This window comes from Vanessa tameamea, chromosome 10 (assembly GCF_037043105.1).
Source record: "Vanessa tameamea isolate UH-Manoa-2023 chromosome 10, ilVanTame1 primary haplotype, whole genome shotgun sequence".
NCBI classification, from domain to species: Eukaryota; Metazoa; Arthropoda; class Insecta; order Lepidoptera; family Nymphalidae; genus Vanessa; species Vanessa tameamea.
Window position 1 is genome coordinate 6,162,929 of NC_087318.1, and position 13,822 is coordinate 6,176,750.

The 13,822-nt window shown below is 28.7% G+C and overlaps 1 protein-coding gene across 1 annotated transcript; it reads right to left on the reverse strand.

Moving 5' to 3' along the window:
• Positions 1-279: 279 nt before the first annotated feature.
• Positions 280-1,759, reverse strand: LOC113400311 (uncharacterized). Its single transcript, XM_026639872.2, has 3 exons — positions 1,691-1,759; positions 1,122-1,253; positions 280-453 (listed from the first exon to the last, which is right to left on the reverse strand). Exons 1-3 carry the CDS (start codon positions 1,757-1,759, stop codon positions 280-282), a joined length of 375 nt encoding a protein of 124 aa, XP_026495657.2.
• Between the last annotated feature and the right edge of the window lie 12,063 nt (positions 1,760-13,822).

The following is a 13,822-nucleotide window of genomic DNA, read 5'->3' on the forward strand; positions in this document are numbered from 1 at the left end:
ACAAGAGTTACGAAAGAGAGTTGATCATAATCGTCTCAACTCGTCGAATGTTAAATACATTAAAAGTATTAATTTCTAGTATCATTTAGTATCGTTGATTCTATTTTGGTAATATGAAAGAAAGATAATGAATAGATAGATACAAATATTTTCTTCAAGTAAATACCTGCCGAGTTATTCATTATATATAAAATGTGAAGCATTCCTTCATGAATACAGCTTAAGTAATTGATAACGATTATTTAATACAGTGTTCCGGTGTTCCAAGTGTAATTTATATTATTTTGTTTTTTTATTCTTCCTAGGAGATAGGGCAACTTCAACAATGGTGCAGGAGAAGTTGCATTCATCGTTGTAAAATACAGATTTAAAAGTTATATTTCCATATAAAAACATTCCTCCATAGTATTTTTTCGCTACTTCAGCAATATCTATATTTAGAACATTTTTTGACTGAAAAATAATAAAAAAACATACTTTACATTTGGTATAATCAACTTAATAAACTGTGTTCTCTTAAAATTTAATTTAATGCAAAACTTATGTAGAAAGAAGAAATATGTATAAGAAAACCACAACCAGAAAGTGAAATAATCTCCATATTTTCAGGCGAATATCAGTGCTGAAAGTACAGCGTAGGTCTATGTATAATAATCACTAATCACATCTTAAGAAATATAGATATAATATATAAATAGGTACTTTGTCATGAATGTCAAAGATCTTAAATATGTATGTGCTGTGAGGTATGATTGACGATGATATGCAAAGAATAATTGTTAAATGAATGAAATCAAAAACGTGGAATACTTATTTATTTTAAAGAATATTAGATACATGTATTTTCATGTAATTGCTAGCTTATTTGAGGAGTGAGTTGGTACTTATAGCCCGAAGATGAGAATTGAACTACACATTGCTAGGTCGCCGTATATCATTGAAATGGAAGCATTGGGACTTTTATTCTATGACCTGACTCTACAGTCCAAAAACTTGGCGACGATTTTTCTCGCTCCTTTTATTTTAATTCAATCCTTCTTTTGAAATGTAATTATGTCCATTGTGTCAATATTTAAAAAAAAATTGTATAAAACAGAATAGTTATACAACTATCTACTTACCTTTATAAATATACAATTCTGAGTAACGTTCAGTATAGTTTGAAACAATGTCTTCATGAATAGGTGGTCACATGGATTTTTCATCTGCAGTCTCACAAGTGGTTTGTTGTTTACCATTGAGACAATTTTTCCCTATTTTAAAAGATAAACTAAGAGAATATTTGTCCATTTTAACAATATTATATCTAATTAATGATTTATCAGTGTTTAAACTAAACAATTTTTTGAAAAAAACAAGCTAAAATTGTTGTCAATATTGCAGATGATGATGATGATCACTGATATTCCACGTGCGTCAATTATATTTATTAATTAATTAACTTGTGCTTGGCAGGTGAGACAAAACATCGTACGGACTTCTTCATGAAGTGCAACGTGTTTTTTTAAAAAAGTACCTTGAATAGCGTGGTAGAAAAAGTTCGAAACCTTTTCATTACTGAAGAGGGAAATAATTCGAAGAGAAATCATTGAACACAGTATGTTTATAGTACTACTATACTCTAACTGGATACAGAATCCAATTAAGTAATTAAGAAATAGCTTAAACTTATGTAAATGTAAAATATTACCCGATTTATGGTGACATTTTTCTTAATTTCGATGTTTATTACTAAATTTGTTTCATTGAGTGCGCTCATTGTTAAGTTGGTGCAGTCAATTCTCTTTGGGCCCTTGCAGATATTAAATTTTATGATTTTCAGTGAGAATTCACCCTGTTTTTAAAATAAATCAATGAATACTAAATATATTAAGAATTTTATAAAAAGTAAACGTTCATTAATATATAATAATAATCGGTGGTCTATGAAAAAAGGGATTTAAAATGTGATATTTTTTTGTTAACTAATCAGCTTAAAAATATATATTGAGTAATTTAAACAAAAATTATCAAAGTTGCCTAAATCCTTTTGTAAACAAATGTAATAACTTTTTTTAATTATGATACGGTTTTTATTACAATCTCGAATACATTTATTTGTCGTTAAACCAATCACAGACGCATGTATTACACAAAATATATGATTTCAATATTTTCAATAACTGTCAAAAACGGTAAAGAAATTAATCCAAATGTAATTTTTTTCGGCTTCAAAATTAAAACTTAATCTGATTGACTTTTCTATTTTATTTGTTTTCTATCATAAATGTAAAATTTCGATAAAAAATATAGACCTATTATTATTTGTATTTTTTTAGAATATAGGAAGTAAATTAGAGTTTCTGTTATAATTTTTATAATATGGAACGGCGGGGGTATTAAAAATGAGTAATACTAATAAAATAAAAATATACTGATACATTATATATATAAAACTTACATAGCTGTTTTGCGTTTCGTGAGCAGTTAAATAAATCACTTGAAAAACAATAAAAACATGACAAATGACGACGTGTTTCAACATGTTTAATCTTTTTATGTAATGAACTATAAAATTTTCGGAGTTGGAAAAATTATGTTATGATTAAATCTTGTCGTACTATGTTAAATTTCCCATGACTAAATTAAAATTTGGCTATTATTATAATGAAGTCTTGTTACGCATAATTTTAATAATTGCTATTGGCGCTGTTCTGTAATTTTAGCCGTTGTAACGACTACTCGGGAAATGGTTGGTTGGTGGAATAATTGCCAAAGTTATAGCATGGATGGAGAGAAAAATATATTGATACTAACGATTTCAGCCACGTCGGTCGCCTTAAGAGGCATTAGCCAACTATGCAGAGTACGTTATTGTGTACATGTATGTACGATATATGTTAGTACAACTGGTCTAACATGCTTTCCGAGGGACACGAGAATACCCAACTCATAGATGCTATACTGCACCTGAGGTTTTTCTACATAAAAACTTCTTATTGAACGGTACGTTATAAGAGAAATGACTCAATTAGTGTTTATTTTCACAATTTACAGGTTTTAGAACTATTTTTATGTTATTTTACGTTTCTATCACATTAATATTTTTTTTTGAAAAATACAGAATTTATTTGTATTCAATTAATTTTCCTTTCAATGGTACACAAATAACTCTCTGAACCTTCGCACTATGAGTTGTGCAAAAAAGATCAACATAGAAATTTACGTTTACATTGAAACTCAAAATAGAATGACGTCGAGTGTACTAAAATTATCAAAATTGAAGTTAAACGTCAAATATGAACTTTAGAAACTATATTAACTAAACAGTACTAACCTGATGAAATGTGAAAAATAATTTCTAATGGTTTCTAACGTTGTTAGTTTAATTCTAAAATTCAGTAGTCTAGGTATCGTAATAGCAGCAGCGTTTCTATGGGCTACTGCAAATGTGGAGTCTAGGCCCAAGAATAGAGATGAACAAACACTAATAGGAGGAGCTTTATGGTCACAAATTCAGATTCCAATAGGACTTATTATATCTATGATCGTTGATCAGGAACTATATTTGTTTTTACATGCTTATTTCCTATTTGCTGGCTTTTTAATACTAAGTGCAACTGGTATCATGTTAGTGAGTATACAATTCCATAAGTAGATTTTGTAGTAGTAAAAGTAGAATATTTAATTCTATTGCTGGGCTATGGTCTCTCCTTCTAAGAAGAATATTTTAGAGTAAATTGCACAATTTTACTTCAATGCGATTTAGAGGATATGGGAGATTTTCGGTGGACAATTGGCGGTTTTCTCAATATACTTACCTTCGCTATAGAACGACGACAATTTTAAATTACGTCTTAATATGTTATAAACCTAAATATATATTAGTAGTTATTCCTTTTTACTTTTAAAAGGATGAAAGTCAGAAAAAGCATGTGATGTTGTACCTCCATCCTAACCATTATCACTATAAGAAACATTGAAAATGATGAAAACTAAAATGATATGTCCATTACAACGGGTCTTTACAGAGGCTCAAAAATCCTTAAGATTGGAGTGTAGCATCATTAAATATTATGTTTATCGATAGAATTATTTATGAGTGGGTTGTTCTTACCAAGGCCAGTGAAAACTAAATAAAAAATTGTTCTGGGATATGATATTGTTCGTTTCAGATTACACTTGAATGTAAAAAACTCAAAAGACGACCATCAAGAATTTCAATAAATACTTTAACGCACCCAAGGTGGTCCTTCGACAAGACATACTTTAGCATTGGAGTGTTGGCTCAATTTGCTGCTGTTTTGACCCTAGCCGACTTTACATTGATTCTAATTAAATAAATAACAATTGTTTAAATAAAAAAGTTGTGTGATAATTTAATATTTCTGTAATTAATTATTAAAAGTAGGTGTATATTAAACATAAAGTATTTATTAAGTTAGGTCTCGCGTATGATACAGATGACGAAGTATTTTAAGTAATACACGCAGGATTATGGAATGTATACCCATGTCCAAACACACATAATAAAACTCCGGGAATCGGTAGACTATTAAAGTATTAAAAACGAGGAACAGAAAATGAATGATTCGATTTTCAAAAATTGTTCCAAATTAAATTAAATTGGCGAAGTATATATTATAGATACATATCTGTACAATTCTAAACAAAACAAAACACAGCGATTTCATTATTTTTACGTAAAAGTTAATAGTGTTTGAGTTAGTATATTTGTATACTAGGGCTCTTAGTTTGGTATATTTGTATATTGTTTAGTGAATTGGTGTTTCGATATAATAATGCGATACAATTATAATTATTGTTATTTGTTGGACAATTCATGTTTAACAAACACGAACTAGAAGGATAATAGACGAGTGATTTAATGGTGGACACACTTAAAGCTGTACTATGATTGCAACATAAATTTTATATTAAATTATTGAAAGAAAAAAATTGCAAATAATTTATTTAAAAAAAATTAACTATATTTAGATTATAAAAACTTATTTTGAGATGAAATAAGCGAGAAAATATTTTGAGGTAACCAGGATAAGATATAAAAATAATTGTTAAATTGTTAGTTCAATAATTGATTGTATTATTTTAAACATCTTAGAAATCTGCTCAGTTACTACTCGCTTGAAGTTAAGAAAGAACGTTTATTAGTCAATATCTTTAAGCCTCTAAGAACGTGGTGGATTGTTGGTTTTATGATTTAATATATAAATAAAGGGTTCAATTGTTGTTGTGTTATAAGAGCACTAGTTATCTAGTGATAACAGGCAATTAGCTCCAGAACAAATTACTTACTGCACTATGCCTATAGGATTGTAAGTATAATATTGATTGTTACGTATATTTACTGTTATATATTAATATACGATATACGATAATAATAGCAAATCCGGTATCTGGTAAGTTTTTATGCTATTAATTTCTGATTAAAATGTTTAAAACACAACGAAGAAAATTGGATTATAAATATACATAGATAATTGTTATATTGTTATGAACTTCAGTGGCGAAGATAAATATCTTTCGAATTAAACTATTTTTGAGACGTCAAATTAAGAAATGTATCATGTATCTACATTTACTAAATTGCGTTACTGACCGCTCGGATAACATGAACATCTGAAAGATTTATTTACGCTTGTTGATGTTTTTTCGAAAAGAATACGCAGAAATATCTCTATCCTTGTTTGGAATTGACGAATGTTTAATACGCGGTTGACATTTATAATTGTACGTATTTTATTTTGTTTCCAGCATAATTATCACTGGCCTTCTGGCTTTTGGAGCCTATTGGACTACAAAATACATAATGAATTCACCCGAGGCAAAGAACATTACATTTTATAATATAAGCACTACGATGACACCTAAGCTTTAAAACGTAATGGATGGATTTTATAATTAATGGATTCACGACACGTCAGTTAAAACTTATGTTATATTAGAATATGTTAAGAATTTAGAATTTTATTTAATAATTTAATTATCCTAAAATGATTACTAAGTAAGAAAACCAATGTTAATGAGCTGGTAGCTTCTCTTGGAGAAGGGTGTCGAGCCTATCGGCAGATACCAGTAACACATCACTTTTTCTACCGCCTAACAACAAAACTCAGTATTATTGTGTTTCATTTTGAAAGGGTGGGTGTTAGTGCAGGCACAAGTTACATAACATCTTGGTTGGTTGGTTAATGGGGTATTTTAGCCAATGTCTATGGTGACGATTACCAAATTTAAATAAAATTGACGAAATTTAAATAAAGGTGACGATTACTAAAATTAAATAGCAGATACAAATTTATCTTTTTTATATTTAAAGCAACATAGTCTCGAATCTTCTTGAGTTTATAGTTGTGTGGAAAACATAAATTGTTGATGAGTTTTGTAAATAAGTACCTAGAGGTACATTTATCGGCGTTCATATATTTTAAATCTCGAATTCGAATAAAGAACAACTCTTAGTTGGTAAATGTAAATAATATTGCAAGCATCATTCTCTGCCTGCGTTTTGTAAATAATTAATAAATAAAAAATTGTAGAAAGCAATCTAATAATTACACAGTTTGTTATTAGTACTAAGTTATAGGTATGCCGTTACCACACTGGCTGCCTTGTTTTTTGTTGTATCAGCTTTTGATGTATCAAAAGCGATATCTCGGACCTATTACATAGATTACATTGCTTGGTTGTAAAAGTAAACTTGAATAAAGTTTGAGTTTGTGTTAACAATAAAACTTATCTAGTGATTACATCTAAATTAAAAATATTTTTATCTTACGATCTTGTGTATTCATTTGATAAGTAGTTCATATTTATTTTATCGATAATAACCATTTAACAATAGATTATTATATTATAAGACCATTATCATTTTACTAAGGCTATTTAACAATTATTAGAGGCTTTGTGACAAAATTTCCAGTTACGGTTTCTTATTTTCTATCGTATCTTATATATTCATAGCGTAAGCCGATTTTTGTCCAAGTGATTATGGGACGATGGCTGCACATAATAAATTAATGGTCTCATTTTAAAGAGCCTCGTAGATGTACAGAAAATGAGTACGGAGGATTCTTGATTGCAATTAACTAAATTGTTACAATTTAACAAAGTATTAATTTTAAAGAGCGGATAAAAGTTACTGGCCGGTTAGAGAGCGCTACGGCTGTATAATGTAATTTAATGAAAAAAATGTAAAACGTAAACACAATTAAAGTAAAATTTAATCGGCAAATCCCAATTCTAACTGAACGAATTTGTTAGTACACAGCTTGACAGATAGATAAAGAAACTAAGCTTATGCATTTCAATACCATTGGTTGCGTTTTCATTCTTATACAAAATAATTGGCAAATATGTTTCCTAACAATTGTCTCCTTCACCGCCGAGCACAAGATCAATAATATACAAGCTTAGTGATGACTGCCTAGGGTGAAATCTGCAGTTATAGGTTAAAATTTACGTGTTCTAGCACAGGAACAACTTGGCTCTACGGGCTTGAATAGCGTTTAAAGGCCAATAGCCCTAGGCCATGTCGTAAGATTGTACAATATGTTCAATTCGCTAATCAAATTTCATCTCAGGTAACATATGTCATTGTTCTCTTTATAAAAGAGTAAGGATTTGATTTCATGATGGTCAAAATTTTTCAAATAATCAATTCCATCCATGTAATTGATGTATCTTTCCTATTGTTTTCATTTGTATTATTTTTGATAAACTCCATATTAATAGACAGAATCACAATCTTAATTCAAGCCTTACTGAAGAGCTGATCGAAATAAAAAAAAAATTGCCCATATTTGTGAAATATTCCAACATCCGAACATCCACATTTTATTTTAAATTGAATAAGTTTAAAACGAAATTTTCGCGTTATATTTTCCTATGATAAATCGAAATAATTAGAACGGCTTAATGTGGAAAAGCCTTTACTACTACTTTCTTTACAAAGAAGTTATGAGTTTTCGAAAAGAATCGATCAACTATTAGAAGATTCAAGCACTCTCAGTAAGCAGTGTCAAGATTCTTAACAAGGACTATCATATTAAAATGGCCTTCGGATTGTAGGTAATTATAATTAAATAGTTGAAATAAGTGCCGTATAATAATATTATTTAATTTCCAAGTTTATTAGTGACCTTCGTGTTAGCGTTTGGTGCATACTGGGCAACGAAGTACGCCCTCATGCCCATGGATGTTGTGGCGAATCGCACAACAACGACTACAACAACGCAGGCCGTAACGAACGAAATAATAAACGCAACAACTACAAGTGGAACGCTTTCCCAAGACACCGACTTACCTACAATGTTGGCATTTAGAGATCGTGATTACATTATTATTTAATAGAGAATACAATACTTGGAGAAGTTTGTACGATTACGATATTTTATATAAAAACCAAGTAAATCTACGCTGACTAGTATTGCCTACTTTGATATAACTTCCCTTTCAAAGGAAAACACAAATTTGATGTTTTCCTAATTATTTAAATTTACCTTTTTTATATTTAAAGCAACATAATCACGATAACTTCTTGAGTTTATAGTTGTGTGGATAACACTAATTGTTGATGAGTATTGAAAATAAGTACTTAGAGGTACGTTTATCAGAGTTTATACATTGTAAATTTCGAATTCGAATAATGAACATTTTTTTGATGTACCAAAATAATATTTGTGAATGATATTGTGAATAATTTATTTTTATAATTGTATAATTTAAGAAAAATTTGAATATATTTGTATATAACAGGTTTCCAAAAAAATTTTTTTATGAAACCTGTTATATACAAATATATTACTAATAATACAGTGGTTGTATTTAGCCTATACCAAATCGATAGTTCGGCTGTTTTTACTTCGATAATAATCAAGGTAATTAAAAAAAAAACCGTTACCGCAAAAGATAAACAAAAAGGTGTAATTGTAATAATGTGGTCCTGGTTTATAGTAATAATATTGTAAGTGGGGAAAATATAGTATTATATAAAAAAATGTATAATCCAAATCCCCACTCTGGCCGAAACCCGGACGCTCAGCAGCATTAAACTATTTGGTTTGTCTATTTTGATAGCTAAAAATAAATAAAAATAATATATTTGTAATTATTTTTTATTTATTTATTATATTTTGGTAAATAAATATCTGAGCACTTAATTTTAATATTATTAATAGGAATATAGCATAAGAAATATAAAACTGGTCTATGAAGGTAGTTATTTTATAAACGTTTTTAAAGTCTAAGATTAGGCGAAACAGTGTTGTATATTCTTCCTGTTAGGTTACCATCGGTTAAATAAATATTTTACCAAGTTCGACTCCGAAAATATATGGTGCGTGTATTAATTTTTTTTTACAAAATGTCCATGGCATGGATTTTTAATAGTACAAGCTAAGAAAAGCTTAACTTGAAATTATCGACCGAGATATCCTATGAGATTAAATGTTTTTTGCGTTGCGTTGCGACTTTTCAGACGTAATAGAAACGGTTGCTTTTTATGCAATACAATTTAGGCTATTAATTTTTATACCTAATGCTGATTTAATAAATTACCATCGTTATATATAGGGTGCTTGAGTCAAGAAATTCTGCTATTTTATTTGAATACAACGACCAAATCACAGAGAAGCAAAACATCAACTCTCTTACCTTGATGCTGAACTGGTTTCTTAGCTGAGTCGTTCGTAAGTTTATTTTTCGTACATCATGAGTTTAATCAAAGATTCTATAAAAAAATATGTTTTGATTCTTAGAATTATCAAACAAAAAACATCGCTTGCACTTAACAGGAAAATTACAAATTCGTACACTTCCTTGTTATTCTTAAACAAACAGTTAAAGGTAGGTATGTATTGTTTCAATAATATTCTTTAATTAGAATTTGCCGTTCAATCAATATAGAGCTATATTTTTTTAAAACGTTGGATTATGGTTGTAGCTGGAACGTGAGTTATAATTAATTATGCATTTATGAAAATATAAAAATCCTTTCTAAAATATTTTTGTATTTTTTTCAACAAACAATAACATTTTAAAAACACCAAAAAGAATCATTCATCGTCATTATTCGCTTATCTATCCCATTAACTTTGCCGATTCATAAATTCAAATATTCGTTAAAAAAAAACATGACTAAATAAAGCATATTATTTAACAGAATATAATATATTATATCCTGACATACATTATGTATCACAAATGTTGTTAAAGAGTAATTTCTCTCTTTCTTGACTTCCTCGGTATAATCAACATTCCGAACCGATCGATGGTGGCTTTACCTATTATAGTTATGTAAAATGACGATTGAAAAGTGCTCGTAAAAGACTACTAGGATAAAGAATATTTTGATATTGATTTATTTAGGGTCGGCATAGTGTTTCTTCACTTTTATCTCTTCGCTAATGTTTCAGTTACTCATTCCTTAAATATTCCATCCGCTTATATTTAATCATCATCTAATAAATATTCTTCTCAATATTATTTGTCCATATCATGACAACCGACTTCCCTTCAGCTATTCTCTTGTGGAAATCTCTATCATAATTCCTCTTATATTACATTCTACTTTTATATCCATTTTCGTCAAATCAACTTATTGTAATGATTAAATATTTACTTTCAATATAATTATTTACAATGTGTTCTTAAATGAGTATATACTGACTGATCAAAATTGAAAATAGATACTGTAGAAAGTGATGATGGTTTCAAGAATACTAGCAACGTATCCCCTTTATCGTAATTCCGATCTTCTGTGTGCAAAATGCAGTATCTCCTTTCAGGGAATGGATATTAGGCTATTGATATTAAATACAATATATGGTAACGAAACGTAGTTCAAGAACATAAATGTAAATGCAAAAAAAAAATTGACGACTTTAAAATTTAAACTAATCATTTTACTTTATTTACAGATTTAATTGATACAACGTTTCTTTTCAGATTTCTGATAACAGGAGCTCTTATGGTTACCCTTTATTTAGGCTTGAAATATTTAATGAAGATGGATAGGCAAATAAATGATGTGCCCATGGCAAATTTTACGGGCTTGGATATATTAAATAGTGTTTCATAAAATATCGGCCTTTGTTATTTATTACAATAATTATAATAAGCAACAGATGTGTATTAATTTATTAAATATGTAAGGATTTTCAGTACCCACCTATCTTGTTTTTTATATTTTTCAATATTTCGTACTATCCAAACTAAATAACTTCTCAAAAGGAGAGGAGACCTTTGTAATGACATTAAACGTTCGAAATAATCCGAAGCTGTTCGTTTTTTGCAGTTTATTCTATTTCTTCTTTTTATGAAATATGCACTCTGTGTATTTGCGTATATGTCACAAACAAATCCTAAGTGACTATCCATACGTATCTTTTTAATTTTATATAATTTTTTACGCGTGTATGTCATTGAACTCCTAAACGGCTGGACCGATTTTGATAATTATTTTGCTATTTTTGACTGCTTTTTATGATCCAGTATTGTTTAAATTGGACTAATTGATAGATATCTCTGCAATTGTTTTTTTAACAAAATAAATGTTATGTCACCGGTACGAAGTCGGAATAGGCAACTAGTTATTATTAATATTTGTAAGCGTATACCTAAATATTTATAAATTCAACGTTATACCGAAACTCATAATAAACATTTAATTTCTTCAAGCTTGTTGATTAAACTGACAACGTCATCTAATACAATAGGCTCAGTTTTTATTATTGTTATAATATTTAGACGACTAATCTTCAGTTGTGTTTGAGGTATTGGCCGTGATAGAAATAGGCTAGGAAAATATTTACAATACGTGTTTAAATGTTTTTTTTTTTTTTTTAATAAAATTTATTCAATATGGGCGCGGGACTGTAAGTTTATACAGCTATAGTAGCTAATTATTATTATTAAGATTATTTTTCTGATTTAAATTTATTGATTTTGATTTGATTGTGCTATTTGATACACCTAAATAAAATTATATTATTATATTAAAGTCCAGACTGTAATCTACTCCTACATCTAAGTTAAATTAACTTGATTCCTAAGTAACACTCCTCATAGCACATTTTACCGCTTCCGGTTTGAACTATAGGCACAAGGGATAAAACATCTTAATTCCCAAGGTTGCTGGCGCATTGATAGTGGAAGGAATGGTTAATATTTCTTACGAAGCCATTTTAGCAGACCGTCTTGATAAATTATTTACTTAATAATTAAAAAAAAGATTTTAACTATGTTATATGTTTTTTAAAGATTTTTTTATTGTGTAAATAAATTTAATTTAATATTCGTAAAATAATTTTGACCATGAAATATTTACAACTCGGATTATGAACATTTCACAGACATAATATTTACAGTTACACAATATTTTTTGATAAGATATATATATTGTTTTCATTACGGATTAAAGTCACGAAGTCAATAGCATATTAACAAAAACAATTTTTGTTTGCACAAACAACAATCAATAAAAAATAGTCCAAGAGAAAACGTATCCACAAATTCAAAATTACCACTTCGTTGCTTTTTGCCAAAATGTTGCCATGACATAAAACGGAATAATTTAGGCGTAAAAACGTTAAAAGTCATATTCTTTGCCGACTATCAAGCATCATCGATGTACCCATTTATATTATGATCATATTTTAATATGATCAAATACCTACCAATATTCCAGTTTCCATGAATTGAAGTGTGTATTTCAGTGTGCTTATACTAGGCGCTGTTGCTTTTTCGGCATTTTGGACTACAAAATTTTTAATGGACATCTATTCGGTATCAAAAACGAATAATGTTTTAGTACAGAATATGACACTGTTGAATAGAACAATGCCTAAATATAACGGAGAATTTGTTGAATACACTGAATGATTTAAATAATCCAAGGTATGTTTATTTAATAAAAAAAACTCATTTGCTTCTCCTGCTCAGTATTTTTGGTGCTCTTTGGTATAGCTAGCTTCTATGGCTGCAGATCAAGAGATCTCAAAAGAGAGGATTCAAATCGGTCGACTTTTAAAAATAAGATATAAGGCATTGCTGCAGTTCCTTTCTCTTTTAAGAGGAGAGAATAGACCTGTATTTGCGTATTACATACATTTACATAATTATTAAAATATCTCTCGCGTACCACAGGATAAATTGGTTTCAATGGGTAAATTTAAATTAGTCAGGAGGACTTAAATTAATATTGCAAAAAAACAACAAAATTTAATTTTGAATTTTTGGTCGTTATGTGTGATCGCTATGTTATTTACCAACCAATCGGTTGGAATTTCTGGTAGCGGTATAATTACCAGTAAAATCGACTGGTGAAAACATTAATGATAAGAAACTTCTTAATGTAATGACCATAAGACAATTGAATTGATTCTAGACACCTGATAGTCCAATTTTCAAAACGATAGTCCTAATACGAGTCTATTTATTATATTTCACAATTGAGTATTGAACTTGCACAGGAATAAATTTAAGAATCTTAATTTATAAATAGACATAATTGCACATAATTTAATTTCACAATTTATTATAACTGAATAATTTTGTGAAACAAATGATAAAATTAGTTTTATTGATTCTGATTTCTATTATAGCGATATTTTCGTAATGTAACAATTTTCGTTTTAACTACTAATAATTATTTATTCTTCATTTTCAGATTCCTGTTAACTGGCGTTTTAATGTTTGGTCTATATTTGATTACCGAAAAAATAAGGATTAAAGTGGTCAAGTTTTCTGAAGACGAGTATATGGATAATTCACAGGACATGGTCGTAAAATGGATTGCAAATAGTTCAAGCTTCAGTGTAAA